At 42.7% G+C, this 14,975-nt stretch overlaps 1 protein-coding gene across 4 annotated transcripts in view; it reads left to right on the top strand.

The window, feature by feature from the left end:
* The window catches only part of Veph1 (ventricular zone expressed PH domain containing 1), a 192,238-nt gene that overhangs the window by 146,536 nt on the left and 30,727 nt on the right, over window positions 1–14,975 (top strand). For all 4 annotated transcript variants that reach the window (XM_038347916.1, XM_038347918.1, XM_038347915.1 and 1 more), the window contains one exon: window positions 13,881–13,998. In XM_038347916.1, coding sequence (XP_038203844.1) covers window positions 13,881–13,998 — 118 coding nt within the window. The remainder of the gene's footprint in view (window positions 1–13,880; window positions 13,999–14,975) is intronic.

Genomic DNA, 14,975 nt, shown 5'->3' on the forward strand with positions numbered 1-14,975 from the left:
ATGATAAATGGGCTGAGAAAGAAATCAGAGAAACATCACCCTTCACAATAGCCACAAATAGCATAAATATCTCAGAGTGACTCTAACCAAACAGTGGAAGACTTGTATGACAAGACCTTTAAATCTTTGAAGAAAGTAATTGAAGAAGACACCAAAAATGGAAAGATTGCCCATGCTCTTGGGTAGGTAGAATTAACATAGTAAAAATAGCAATCTTACCAAAAGCAATCTACAGATTCAAAGCAATACCCATCAAAATCCCAGCAAAATTCTTCACAGACCTTGAAAGAACAATAATCAACTTCATATGGAAAAGCAAAACCCCAGAATAGCCAAAACAATCCTATACAATAAAAGAACTTCTGGAGGCATCTCAATCCCTGACTTCAAACTCTACTACAGGGCTACAGTACTGAAAACAGCCTGGTATTGGCATAAAAAACAGACAGGAGGACCAATGGAACCTAATCGAAGACCCACACCTATGAATACCTGATTTTTGACAAAGAAGCAAAAAATATAAAATGGATAAAGAAAGCATATTCAACAAATGGTGCTGACATAAATGGACATCAACATGTAGAAGAAAGAAAATATATTCATATCTATTGCCATGCACAAAACTCAAGTCCAAATGAATCAAAGACCTCAACATAAAACCAACCACACTAAACCTCATAGAAGAGAAAGTGGAAAGTACACTTGAACCCATTGGCACAGGAGACCACTTCCTAAATATAACCCCAGTATCACAGACTTTGAGAGAAACAATTAATAAATGGGACCTCCTGAAACTAAGAAGTTTCTATAAAGCAAAGGACACAGTTAATAAGACAAAATGGCAGCCTACCAAATGGGAAAATATCTTCACCAACCCCACATTGGACAGAGGGGTGATCTCCAAAATATACAAAGAACTCAAAAATTGATCATCAAAAAAATAATCCAGTAAAAATGGGGTACAGACCTAAATTTTACAGAGAACTCTCAACAGAGGAATCTAAAATGGCTGAAAGACACTTAAGGAATTCTCAACATCCTTAGCCATCAGAGAAATGCAAATCAAAACAACTCTGAGATTCCATCTCACACCTGTAAGAATGGCCAAGATCAAAAACACTGATGACAGCTTATGATGGAGAGGTTGTGGGGTAAAGAGAACACTTCTGCATTGCTAGTGGGGATGCAAACTGGTACAGTCCCTTTGGATATCAGTTTGGTGGTTTCTCAGAAAATTAGGAAACAACCTTCCTCAAGACCTAGCAATGCCACTTTTGGGTATATACCTAAAGTATGCTCAATTGTACCACAAGGACATGTGCTTAACTATGTTCATAACAGCATTGTCTGTCATAGCCAGAACTTGGAAACAACCTAAATGCTCCTCGACTGAAGAATGGATAAGGAAAATGTGGTACATTTACACGATGGAGTACTACACAGCAGAAAAAAGTAATGACATCTTGAAATTTGCAGGCAAATGGATGGAGCTAGAAAACATCATATTGAGTGAGGTAACCCAAACCCAGAAAGACAATTATCATATGTACTCACTCATAAGTTGCTTTTAGAGATAAAGCAGAGAAAAACCAGCCTACAATTCACAATCCCAGAGAACCTAGACAACAATGAGGACCCTAAGAGAGACATACATGGATCTAATCTACATGGGAAGTAGAAAAAGACAAGATCTCCTGAGTAAATTAGGAGCATGGGGACCAGGGGAGAGGAAGGGAGGCAAGTGGAGAAAAAAATAGATAGCTCAATAAAAACAATTTTAAAATTTTTGCTTAAAAGAATTAAATAACGGGTGTGGCCTTGTGGAAGGAGTCGTCCCTGGGGGTGGGCTATTTCCAGTTAGCTCTCTGCCTCCTCCTTTCAGGTAAGGATAAAGTTCTCAGCTACCACTCCAGGGCCCTTCCTGCTGCCGCGTTCCCTACCACAATGGCCATAGACTCTAACCCTCTGCAGCCAATGAGCCTCAAACGAAACGTTTTCGTTTATCAGTTGCCTAGGTCGTGATATCTTATCACAGCAATAGAAAAGCAGCCAAGATAATTTAGGCCATGAGATCTCCCAAGACACCAACATGGAGGCAAAGGCTATAGCAACCCAGCTGATGGGACTCCCATATCAACCACCCAGGTGTTATTCCCCAAACCACAGCTCTTTTTTTGTTTTCAATCTAGAAATGAGCCCTTCCCTTACAAGCTTCTTAGGACGGGGCGATGAGCCCATGGAGCATCTTAAAAACTGAGCAGGGTGCCTGGTATGGAGCAAATCCCTGTACACAGCAGGGATAACCCGGCCTCATCGCAGACCTTGAGGCCGTCTTTAAAATTACCTGCTTTGTTATCTCTTTTCTGATCTAAATACTTTTGTGGCCACTTCTAGATTTTTTTTTCCTTCAGTTTTTTGCTGCCTTAGCAAGAGCTGAATTCTCTGATCTGTGTCCCATCAGAACCTGAGTCCTTCCCTGCCCTCCTATGTGGGTGTCTAATTATTCCCTAAATGGACACACCTCATTGCACCCCTTCATGTCGGCATCTCATTAGAGTGCTAATTGGCTCATCTCGCGATCGCTTTTCTCCGCACCTCCTTTCGGTCCCCGCGCCTCTCTCTGCCCCCTTCTTTCTTCTTGGTATTAAACCCTTCCTTTCATTCCTCCCTTTCCACGCAGCTCATTACACCCCTCCATCTGGGAACTTCATGATCCCATCCCATTTTCATCTCATTACCTCCTCATCATGCACATGTGATTAGCTCCTCCATTCATGTGCGGCACAGTATTCTTTCCCTCTGCAGCTCGCCGTGGGCCACCCTTCCCACCCTTCCCATTTAAAGCTCCCACTTACAAATCGCATCATGCCCCCCCCGTGCCTTCATCATTATGCTCATCCATTTATGCATCTCGTTACATCATTGCCGATGTGTATCTCTGGGTGCGTTCCTATTTGTCTGCCTCATTATGGTCCCATCAAGCAGGTGCATGTCATTACCGCCCCTTGAAACATTCATGTTCCTTCTATGTTGGCAATCCCCTTACATCCATGGCTCCCAGATTTGACATCCAACTAACAAAAGCAGGCAGATAAGTATGTCTTGCTTTTAGAAAATTAAATATGCTTCTCAGGCACCTAACACCGGTGTTTCTGATACAAGTCATTCATTTCAGAAAAAAAAAATTGCATCCTTATCTAGCTCAAAAATACAAAGCATTATATTTTATATATGTGAAAAGAGGCTTGGGCTCATTTTTAGACGTCATGGTTACCACTTTTATTGTTTCTCTACGGTTTTCAAGATGGTGTAATTACCCATGAAGGCTGTGGCAGCTCCTCCCTGAAGTTCAGGGGTCACAGTGTTTTGCAATTGGAGCAGCTCATTGGAAGTCTAGAGGAGGTAAGGGTGTCTTTGCCAGAGTGCTAGTGAATGGCAGGAGCGTGACCTCCGATCCACGCGCTTCAAGTCTGTCCTTTAGGCTGTAGCATGTGATGGGCGTCCCCCCAAAAGTCCTATGTGAAGTAACCCCTGTGTCATTCAATAGATATGCACATACATCATGCACACATACTGCTAACAATAATGATGATGATGATGATTTCAAGTCTATTCATGAATGTACCTCACCTCATTTAGCATCCATATAAGCTCGCATTGTGTAAGTAGACCACAGTATGCTGTATCCGTTTCTCACACACAGAGTAGCTATCCTGCTGATGGCATCTACCTCAATCACTGTTACTTCGCTGATGCTTAACTCTGAGCTTCGTCTGTGGGATGATTAAATAAAGACTTTATAATTCCAACTGCATGGATGCAGTACCTTCTGTCCAAGGAGCACATGACCCTTTCTCTTGCAGTTCAGAATGCTCCTGATAGCCAGTGTCCCCTGCATTCTGCACTTGGGTTCAAAACATGCAAGCCTCCACACACACCTCTCTGGGGTCTTCCACTTTTCATGGAAATAGACCAAGGTTGCCCACCATGGCCACTCTGCTTCTCTCATTATGCAGCTCTCCTTGGACATGCAGAGAATCCTTTCCCTTTGTGTACTTGTGGGGTTGTGTTTGTCGCATATCTGGCAGTGTTCTATGTGTTTGCACAAGTGCTCTCAGTACTGAAACTAAGTGGATCTTTATTTTGTTTTTAAGGTCTCTCCCTCTCTCCCTCCTTCCCTCCCTCCCTCCTCCCTTCTTCTTCCTCTCTCTCTCTCTCTTTCTCTCTCTCTCTCTCTCTCTCTCTCTCTCTCTCTCTCTCTCTCTCTCTCTCTCTCTCTCTCTCTCTCTCTCTCTGTCTCTCATGTGTCTGTTTATGCAAGCATGCCACATGTGTGCAGGTTCCAGTGGAGGCCACAAGAGCATGACCAGTGTGAATACTGGGAACCAGACTCTGTGCTGTGGCAGAGCAGCAAGTGCTTTCCCATCTCTCTCACCCACTAGAATCAGTTTTACCTCCTTTTCCACTACTTCAAGTAGTTAACACAGCAACAAAACAATTCTTTTTTGTTTTGTTTTCTTTTTTTTTTTTTTTTTTGAGACAAGTTTTCTCTCTGTAGCCCTGCCTGTCCTGGAACTTGCTCTATACAGAAGGCTAACCTCAGAGATCCACCTGCTTCTACCTCCCGACTGCTGGGATTAAATACGTGCCCCAGCAACAAAATAATTCTTAAAGCTAAATTTTGACATGCATTGACATATTGAGATAATTGGCGCCTAAAAATGGTTGCTCTGATCCCCAGAACGTGGACCACTTCTCACCATCAAGAGCAATCACTTCTCCCTAGAAATGTGACTGGTTTTTAAGAAGCAGCCACTTAAGATGCCCCTGCAGATTCTTGCAAACACCTATTCAGACACAAGAAAAAGCTTCCATTCTAAATTTTCCCAGAGAACTTTGAGCCTAGCAAGGTTTCCCAATAGGAGGTGGAAGAAGAAACCCTGGTGTTCAGCTGGTGGAAATGTAAGCTCAAAGGTCATTCTGGAAAGCGCTTTGGCAGAACCCAAAGACATGCATGACACAAAATGTTTAATATCTCATGAAACCAAGTTCCTGGCGTTGAGAAGATTATTGTTTTCTGAGAGCAAATAACCTTGCCAGTTCCCTTTGGCTTCTGTTGTTTAGCTCTGAGGCAACACAATGAGAACCAGATGTCATCTAACACATTATTGGGTCTGTGCTACAGGCAAAGAACCCTGGAAAGATGAATGTGGTCATTTATGTAGGGGAGGGACAGCAACCTCCTCCTCACCTTCTGATAGAAGGGAAGAAAGAATCTATGCTCCTTGGGAAGAGGCCTGGATTTCTACTTTTGCCCTTTGGAATACATAACTCTCTTCAGGGGAAAGATAAGACCAAATTCTCCAATGGACACCCAAACAGTCTTGAATTTCCCCAGAATCTTTGGTCTCAAGTCCCCACACTGAATCATAAACGCTTCAAAGAAAATAAATCTCTCTGGATGGTTATCTCACTTTCTAGTCAGCCATAAAATGAGTTCCCACCATTCACTAAAAATTTCTCAGTAAGCCCTAATGCTGTTGAAACATACACACAAAAACATACACACACAAATCTCCACAGTCCAACATGAACTTCTTATGACCCAGGAATTCCATTCTGAAGGAATTGTCCCAGAACCATCCCTGCTCATACCACAAAGAGATAGGTGAGGTTATTAATTTTCTCATGTTTCGTGTGAATACAAAGGTTATATACTCCTTGGTACCTATTACCAAGGAAATGTTTAGAAATATGGCTGGTGGGCGTGACTCTATGGAGAGGCATGTGCGCGCACACACACACACACGTTTGTGTGTGTGTGTGTGTGTGTGTGTGTGTGTGTGTATATATATACATACATGTTTGTGCATGTAGAGGTACTCTCACCCATGCTTACACATATGGACAAGCCACTCTCAAATGTCTTCCTCCATCAGTCCATCATCATCATCATTATTAGGATACACTGGGTGTCTCACTGATCCTGGATCTTACAGTTTCAGCTAGAAAGGTTTAACAGAGACCGACCTAGATCAATTGTCTCTGTTCCTAAATGACATACAACATTTTGCTGGCTTTTATATGGGTTCTGAGGAACCAAATTCAGGTACTCATACATGTGTCGCTAACACTCTACCCACCAAGCCATATTCCCAACCCTCGTGGAGAGATCTTGAGTAAAACAAACAGAATGAAGTCTACAGTTTAATGGCCACTGTGAATCTGAAAGTACTAGATATTGGTCCCAAGATAGAAATCCAAAGGTAAATGTTTATATAAATGAACCTCATTTCACCATGACTTGACTTAAAAATCTCTCAAACTTTTGGTGATGTGAAAGTCTGTCCAAAGGCAGTGACTTCACACACATCCTTAAGAAAGCACTCTCAGGGTATGCACATTCCCGAGCTTGCTCAGTTTAAGGGCACAGTTAGAGGATAGGTGGCAAACACATTTTTGTGCATGCTTAGGTCAAGGTCATGTATATGTGTTCAAGGTTAAGAAGCTGGTCAGGAACACTTTAAGCATGCTCAACTGCATCAGAAAGATGGAGTCCAGGAACGCTTCTGAGCAGGCCGAGTTTTCTCCCAAATTTACAGCTGAAAAAAAAAAATACCAGGGCTATTTTAAAGGTCTATTCATTAAGAGTTCAAGCCTGCCTTGCCTAGCATCATTGAAATTATATGCCTTGAAAAGAGATTGTAATTCAAATTTTGAGTTTTGGGTGATCTATAGCAGAGTACTTGCCTGGCATGCTCAAAGTTCTGGGCTCCACTCTCAGCACCATATAAAACCTGGACATGGTGGTACACATCTGGAATCACAGCACCTGGCAGACAGGAACACGAAGATCAGAGGTTCCAGATGCTCCTCAGCTATGGAACAAGTTCAAGGCTAGCCTGGAACCCCTAAGAAAAAAACATGTTTAGCAAATATTGGTGAAGCCTGTGTAGCATGGACCCAAATTGCCGTCTTCATTTTCTACTTGGTCCCATACTCTTCTGTGATCTTTTCTGTCAACTTTTTGTTTAAATTCTTAAGTCATTAACCTATATTCTCTGCTCATATTCTTGTTTGCCTTATCTTTAGGTGAATGTGAATATTTGTCTCCTGATCTAAATCAAATAGACCATCATTTTTATTCATTGAAAATTTTTTATTTTACTTACCAACAACAGTTTCCCCTCCCTCCTCTCCTCTCGTTCTCTAGCATCCCCCCTCTTTTCTACCTGCATCCTCCCCCCTCCCCCGCCGCATCCACTCCTCAGAAAGAGGAAGCCTCCCATGGGCGTCAACAAAGCCTGGCTTATCAAGTTGAGGCAGAACCGAGCTCCTCTGTCATGCATCGTATTATGCCATCTTTATTAGTTCTTACGTAAAGGTGTTCTCCAGAATCTTCTCTACCAAGAACCACATGTGGGAGTTCTGACCCAGCCACAACCAGAGTCACAACTGCCCTGATCTGCCAGACACAGAATCCCAAAGTCTGTGGTCTCTGTTGACAGAGGAAAGCATGCCACCAGGACCTCATTGGTTATGCATCCCTAGACTTCCCTTATTAATTTAGCTACAAAAATGAGAGCCAATGGAACCCATCTCACATGTGGCATCCCTGTTCAAGATAGAGATACCGAATCCTAGATGTCCAGGTTGACTCCATGCTGCCACTGCTAAGTGTCTGTCTCCTACCTGGTGCTCACCTTCTTCCCCAAGCACTAAAAACATTTACCAAAGTCTAAACTAGGCCTGGTGATTTGCACAGCTCACCTCTGCCTTCCATACTGAACAATTTGGAAAATGACGTGTTCTGATTTTAAAATATGACAATTCTGCTTTGGTGACCAGACTACATACTTTGTCACATGAAACCAAATACTGAGGAAACATATGAGCAGATGTACCAGGAAATTGACAAATTCCTCAAATACCGATTCATAGACGCAGGTCAGCCATCTCCACATCTGTTCCCAAAGGTGTAGAATTTCCCAGGCGGTGTACATCGGAATAGCTCGGAAGGCTTGTTGAAAAGCCCAGGCTCCCAGACCTGACCACAGGCTGACACTGGGCTGTCACAGATGAGAACTACATACAGTGCTAAGAGCAGGTCTCCCAGGATTCCTGATGTTGAATCCAGCTGAGAGCTAATGATTTGGGGAAATAACCAGTGGGCCACGAATCCAGACTCCTACACGTCTCCAGTTACGGATTCTCTTCTAAACACTTGTTGAACAAAATGAATTCCTGCAATGCTCACAGAGATGTGTGATGGAGGAGGGTCATCTGTCTATGTGTTACTTTCATTGGTTAATAAAGAAACTGCCTTGGCCCTTTGATAGGACAGGAAATTAGGTAGGCAGAAAAACAGAACAGGATGCTGGGAAGAAGGCAATGAGTCAGACACCATGCCTCTCCTCTCTGAGACGGATGCAGGTTAAGATCTTTCCCGGTAAGCCACCACCTCGTGGTGCTACACAGATTACTAAATGTGGGTTAAAACAAGATGTGAGAATTAGCCAATAAGAGGCTGAAACTAATGGGCCAAGCAGTATTTAAATGAATACAGTTTATATGTTGTTATTTCGGGTGTAAAGCTAGCCGTGCAGGAGCCGAGCAAGATGAAAAGCAGGCCTGCTCGCCTCATTACTACAGATGTGGGTGTATTGTATTGTGTTGTATTTGCACAGTTGGGGTTTAAGCTCCAAGGCATTGCACATGCTAGGCAAGTATTCTACCATTGAACTATATCCTCCCCTCCCAGATAGAGACTCGAAGAGATGCTCTCTAGATGAATATGGTAGCTCGCACCTCTTGTCCCAGCCAAAGAGGTAGTTTCGAGAGCACACGAGTCTAGGCCAACCTGGGCAACGTAGCAACACCAGTTTCTTAAAAGGGAGGGGGGGTAGAAGTACTCTGTACATGTTTAATGAGCATACTCAAATAAACATGGAAATAAAAACCCCAAATGTTATCAATGGCATAATTTAGAAATAAGATCTATGTCCCTCACGTAGTAAAATAACAATTTGACTATGGGCAAAGCACTATTTGTTGTGTTTCCAAAACTGACAAAAGAGCATAAAAGCCAATCTTCCTGTGAAGGAGGTTTGTTCAGCAGAGGGTCAAAGGTCACATAGTAAGCCGCTTACCGCACACATATGGAGGGCATCTTCCAGTGTCCCCTCCCACTTCCTGGGACTGCAGAACTATGGCACCTCCGTCCCTTTATCCACAGTTCCCAGACACACCAGCTGCTCTAACGCTGTTTTTTTTAATTGAATTCAACAGCAGTATTTTTCAGTAGCTGAAAGAATAAAAAGGTTAAGTTAGAGGGTGGACAATCTTTAAAGTTCTTTGCTAATCCATGCACTCAACATAGTGTTTCTTACATTGTGCCTGTCCAATGACAGATGAATTATTGATTATAATCCATCTGTAAATTCATTTCGCGCCTGGGACCTCATATAATTAAGGTGTGTACTCTAGAAATAACTATTAAGGCATGGAGTCCTTATTAAGGCGCAAGAACATCCGAGACTTGTTGAAAATTTTTATTTCTATTTCTTATAAGATACTTAAGTTTTGGGCCAGTTCTTTTAAGCAGAAGCACACACGCCACACGAGGCAAGCCCGTGTTTTCTTTCTGTGCATGGAGAGCTTTAGAACAGAATTTAAATGTGCCGGAAGCCAAAGCTCTTCCAGATGTGTGCTCTGGCGGATTTCTAGAAAACTTTTCACGGTTCCCAATCAATACATAGACCACGATGTGAGCTCGAGCCCACTGCACGCTTTAGAAACAACTATTACATGTTTGTATTACTTAGAGGAGGGCATGGCATGGACGTCATGTGCACATGTGGAGGGGTTGAGAGGGGTTGGTTATGTCTTTCCACCATGGAATCCAAGAATTGAACTCAGATCATCGAGTTTGGTCGAAAGCCCCTTACCCAAGTATCTTTGCATGCCGAGCTACCTGTTTCCCTTGTTACACACACACACACACACACACACACACACGTACACACGCACACACGCACGTGCACACACACACACACACATACACAGAGTTTTATACAACATAATGAAATAATATTGTAAATGTCCACCAGCTTTCGCCACTGCCTCGTTTATTTTCCCTTAAGTGGATTTACAAGAGCTTTCTTTACGGTTTTCCAGGTTCTTAGCTTCGTTAATTGCTTCTTCCTAAAGTTGGAGAGAAACTTACCTAAGCAACTGTTTTACAAGACCATTTTCCCTTGAGTGATTTCTTAACCTTTTTAATTAGGTGAAACTTGCTAGAGAAATCCTTCTCAGAACATGTTTACTGGTATTATTACGTAACTCTTTCCCACATAAACAATGTGAGCTCATTGTCACTCGGGTTTCTCTGAGACCTGATTGAAGGACACCGGAGAGACTGTCTCTTCCAAAGAGGACCATCCTTCTTGAGAATAGCCAAAAGGCCAGGGTGTTGGCAGAAGCCATTTATTTGTTGTTGGATAAGCACAGTTCTTGATCTTTTTCTGGCTACCAGAAGTTGCTCATAGTTCCCTCGTGTTTGTTTCTTCTAGGCCAGTAGGAAGGCCTTCCTTTGCAGGTGTGTGCTAATGATGGATCTTACGTATGTAAGCCTGTGTGTGTTATGAAATTGATATTCTGTCATCTTTGCCATCATCTAAAAAGACACAGGAGCCTCCAATGCCCATGGTAAAGGAGTATACAAGCAGCTGAACCCTGAGAGGTGAAAATTGCTAGTAGGCCATCTGAAGGCCCGCCGATCTGCCACGATCACATTAAAACCGAAACACCTGGAGAGGGATGGAGAACTGGATGTGAACTATCTTAACCGTCTTCCGTAGTCTAGATATCTAAAAGGAAGTGTGTAATCTTCTAAACTAGCTTTCAAAACAGGGTCTCTTGTTTGGAAGATGAAAGGAGTGGTGGAGGAGGAGATGTGATCATATATCATTTCTGGGGCAAAACTGCGGATTCAGAAGGTAAAGATAAGTTTAAAAAATGAGCCCAGGCACAGTTGAGAAGTACAAATCCCCAGACTTATCAGTGGTCGTCTGCACTCACATGTTCTATGACTTACCTTGATTTTTCCACCGATAGTTGAAATTGCATGTGTTTCATCTGTCTGTTGAAAGCTGGTTATCGCTGCCAACTGCAATAGTTCCTCTGACCATGGTCTGTCCTCCTCTGATCCTTTGCACAGCACCTCAGTCCTCCTGAGGGCTAAACCTGCTTTTGGCTTCAGTACTGGAGCACTGGGATGCGGCCCACCATCTGTCTTAAACCTCTCAAGGAACTTTTTGCCAAAGCAAGTGTGGATCACAGGCAACAACCTGGGACATTCCTGGTCTCAGGGCGGAAGAAAATAAAGGAAGCTCTACGTATTATTTAAGTCCTTTGTTTGCTAGTATTGTTTGCAGGGGAATGAAGACTTGGATCTCTAATTGTGTGAGAAACAGAGACTCATCTGCATGCCGATGGCCAAGGACAGACTTCAGAGACCTTGCAGTTTTGAAACAGATATTTATGAACATCTGCTTTCTCCCCATAAATTTTAATATGGATTTTTATCCCTTGAAACCTACAAAGTTCCCAGGTGCTTCTTTGGTCTTTATCTTGGGGAACATTCTTTTTTTAAAAAAATCTCTTTTTTGCAATAAACACATTCTAAATCATTTTGCTAAAACAGCATTCATTCGTGAATGTGAGTGAGCACACTCGTGTGTTCACGCACGTGTGCTCGTACACACACACGTAGGGCCTATTGAAGTGCCTCTAACGTCAAGAATCCAAAATACTATGTTCAGCATATTAAACCTCCAAAATGTCTACCCACAGATTGTAAAGCACGGTTCTGAATAAAGAAAGGCCTGATCTGTGGTTTTCTTTAGAAGGGGTTAGTTTAACACTTGTTTGTGTGATACGCACTTTCAGAGGCTGGAGTTTCAAACATTCCGTTCAACAAAGTCCCTGTCCTCATTGGGTTTATCTTCTGATGAGCATGGATGTTCTCTAAAAAGAATTCTTAAATTGCCATCGTGCCTTTTATATATTCCTTTGGCAAATGGAATTTGTACTGGCATACAAACCAATGATGCCATTCCATTACAGGGCTATAATAGATACTTGGGATGCAGCTGTTATCAAAGCAGATTGGATTCCAATCAAATGGCTCAGAGTCTAGTGCGCTTCGCATCTGTGTCTACAAATGGAGGAGCCATTGCTCTGGGATGGGATTTGCAGAACCCATTGCCTGTTCTCTACCCAGGTCCATCTGAAGCCGTGCAATCATCACTTGGCCTTTCTGAATTATTACAGTTGTTACTATAAGTAGGGAAGGCAAAAGTACAGGACCAAAGGCAAGAAAGTGAAGTCACAGTACACCAGTGCTCACACGCAGAGTACGTTTAAGGAGTGCATACAAGCAAAGCTAGCAAGAACGCAAGTCTTTCTTAGGAGGATCAGACTCTCAAGAGTGCGGTCCCGCTGCCTGATAACTCAGGATAGAGGTTATTTACATAACTGGAAAGGCCCTGGATGACGTAGAGAAATTTCATTTGGTTAGGCTAATGGCTTCCCATCTGCTTACAGTCTAAGGGACCATCTTTCTGCTCTGCCTCCTAAAGAAGAACACACAGGCAGGGTGCCACAGGCCATTGAAAAATGAACCATCTTACTCTGTCAAATTATACTCTTCTACTCAAAAAATGCTTAATTTACTGATGAACAATTTCAGAGATGATTCGCCACTAAAACCAACAGCACTACGTTGAGGAATAGAAGACAATATCTACATATAGATCTAAGATAACCATAAGGCTAAACCATATGGGAGATGAGGGCAAATGAGTCCATCCCTATATTTTCCATCTCTAAAAAGCCAACCTTATGAAAATGGTATTTGGGGTATGAATAATGAGTTCTTGGTTTTATATGTAACTTAAATGTAAAGCCATCAGACCAGGCAGTGGTTGTGTATGCGTTTAATCCCAGCATTTCAGAGGCAGAGGCAAGTGGATCTCTGTGAGTTTGAGGCCAGCCTGGTCTACAAAGTAAGTTCCAGGACAGCCAGGTCTGTTAGACAGAGAAATACTGCCTCAAAAAAACAAAACAAAACAAACAAGATAGACATAGAAAGTAAGATGATGATGATAGATAGATAGATGATAGATAGATGATAGATAGATAGATAGATGATGGATAGATAGATAGATAGATAGATAGATAGATAGATAGATAGATGATAGATAGATGATAGATAGATAGATGATAGATAGATAGACAGACAGACAGACAGACAGACAGACAGACAGACAGATAGATAGATGACAGATAGATAGATAGATAGATGATAGATAGATAGATAGATAGATAGATAGATAGACAGACAGACAGATAGATGATAGAGAGAGAGAGAGATAGATAGATAGATAGATGATAGAGATAGATAGATAGATAGATAGATAGATAGATAGATAGATAGATAGATAGATAGATAGATAGATAGATAATAGATCCTCCAGCAGCATTTCCTTCAACCACAGTACCACTCTGATGTCCTTTCTTTCTTTATGGAAATTTTGGAGATACTTAAATGCAGGAAAATTCTGAGCCATTTCAGGTCCTGGTGTCTCTTCTTGCACCCAAAGCCTTGGGCCTGAGGCTGTGTTCTCTCACTCTGCAGTGAAGAGTCATCCTATGAAAGAAACTCAGCTAAGCGCTATGTTCCAAGACTGGCCAAGAGAAGTCCCTTTCAACGCTCTCTTGGTCCTAGCATTGTGGTTGAGCATTGACCATTCCACCTCCATGTCCCCTTCTTCTGGTGTCAGGCGCTCATTTCTTTGTGCTCTGTGTCCCTGAAACAGGATCTGGACCAGGTTCAGCTCCATCTGGAAGAAGTGAGGTTCTTTGACGTGTTCGGCTTCAGTGAAACAGCAGGGGCGTGGCAATGCTTCATGTGCAACAACCCCGAAAAAGCAACCGGTGAGTGCCCCCCTCCTTGTTACAAAGAACCAGTTGTATACCTTCAGATGTACAGGGGTCGATGTACAGTTGCCCTTCTGCATGGTAACGGCCCCACGTTATACTAATTTACAGAGTACTTAGTGGCTGATCTCTGCCTCATTCTATGAAAGGTTTCTCACTGGAGTGGTTGTGCAAAAAAGATGCTGGAAAGGAGAGATACAGAAACAGAAAGGAGAGAGAAGAGTCTTTGGTCAGTTTGTGGTTATCAAAAGAGAAAGGTTGGGATGGGTTTGTGGTAGAGCACTTGCAAGGCTCTGGGTCCAATCTCCAGTTTAATTATTTTAAGGCAGGACAGAAGGAGGGAGGAGAAGGGAGAGGGAGGGAGGGAGTAAGGAGGAGGGAGGGAGGGAGGGAGGGAGGGAGGGAGGGAGGGAAGGAAGGAAGGAAGGAAGGAAGGAAGGAAGGAAGGAAGGAAGGAAGGAAGGAAGAGACGTTTCACTCTGAAAGTATCTTTATTTCACACAAATGACCCTGAAGCTTAGGGAAAACATCTGCCCAGCTGTGTTCCAGAGCCTCTCAGAGCTGAGGCCACACTGAATGAGGGAATGAGCACCCAGTCCACTTTGTCTTGTAGTTATTCCTTATGGTGCTGCTAGACGAATGAACCATGCCCCCTGCTAATTGGCAGCAACCAGTTGACGAACCATTCAGTGTTCACCACTCCTCACCCTTTCCGCTGCCCAAGGAATTTGGTCCACCAACCTTACTAAAATAATTGCTAGCGGATCCGAGCAAAGCGCCGTGCTAAGCATGCCAGATGCCTGCTTTCATTTAGTCAATACAATATTGAGGTAAATGCTTTGTCTCCTGCATCTTCTCTTCCTCAGTTTGGGGATTTTTAACATCTTAAAGATAACCGATCGTGGCACGTTTATCCTCCTGTTAACTGCCAAGATGTTAGGGCGGAATCTTTTAAAAAAGAAAGTGTTTATTTG

Source organism: Arvicola amphibius, chromosome 11 (assembly GCF_903992535.2).
Source record: "Arvicola amphibius chromosome 11, mArvAmp1.2, whole genome shotgun sequence".
Classification (NCBI taxonomy): Eukaryota; Metazoa; Chordata; class Mammalia; order Rodentia; family Cricetidae; genus Arvicola; species Arvicola amphibius.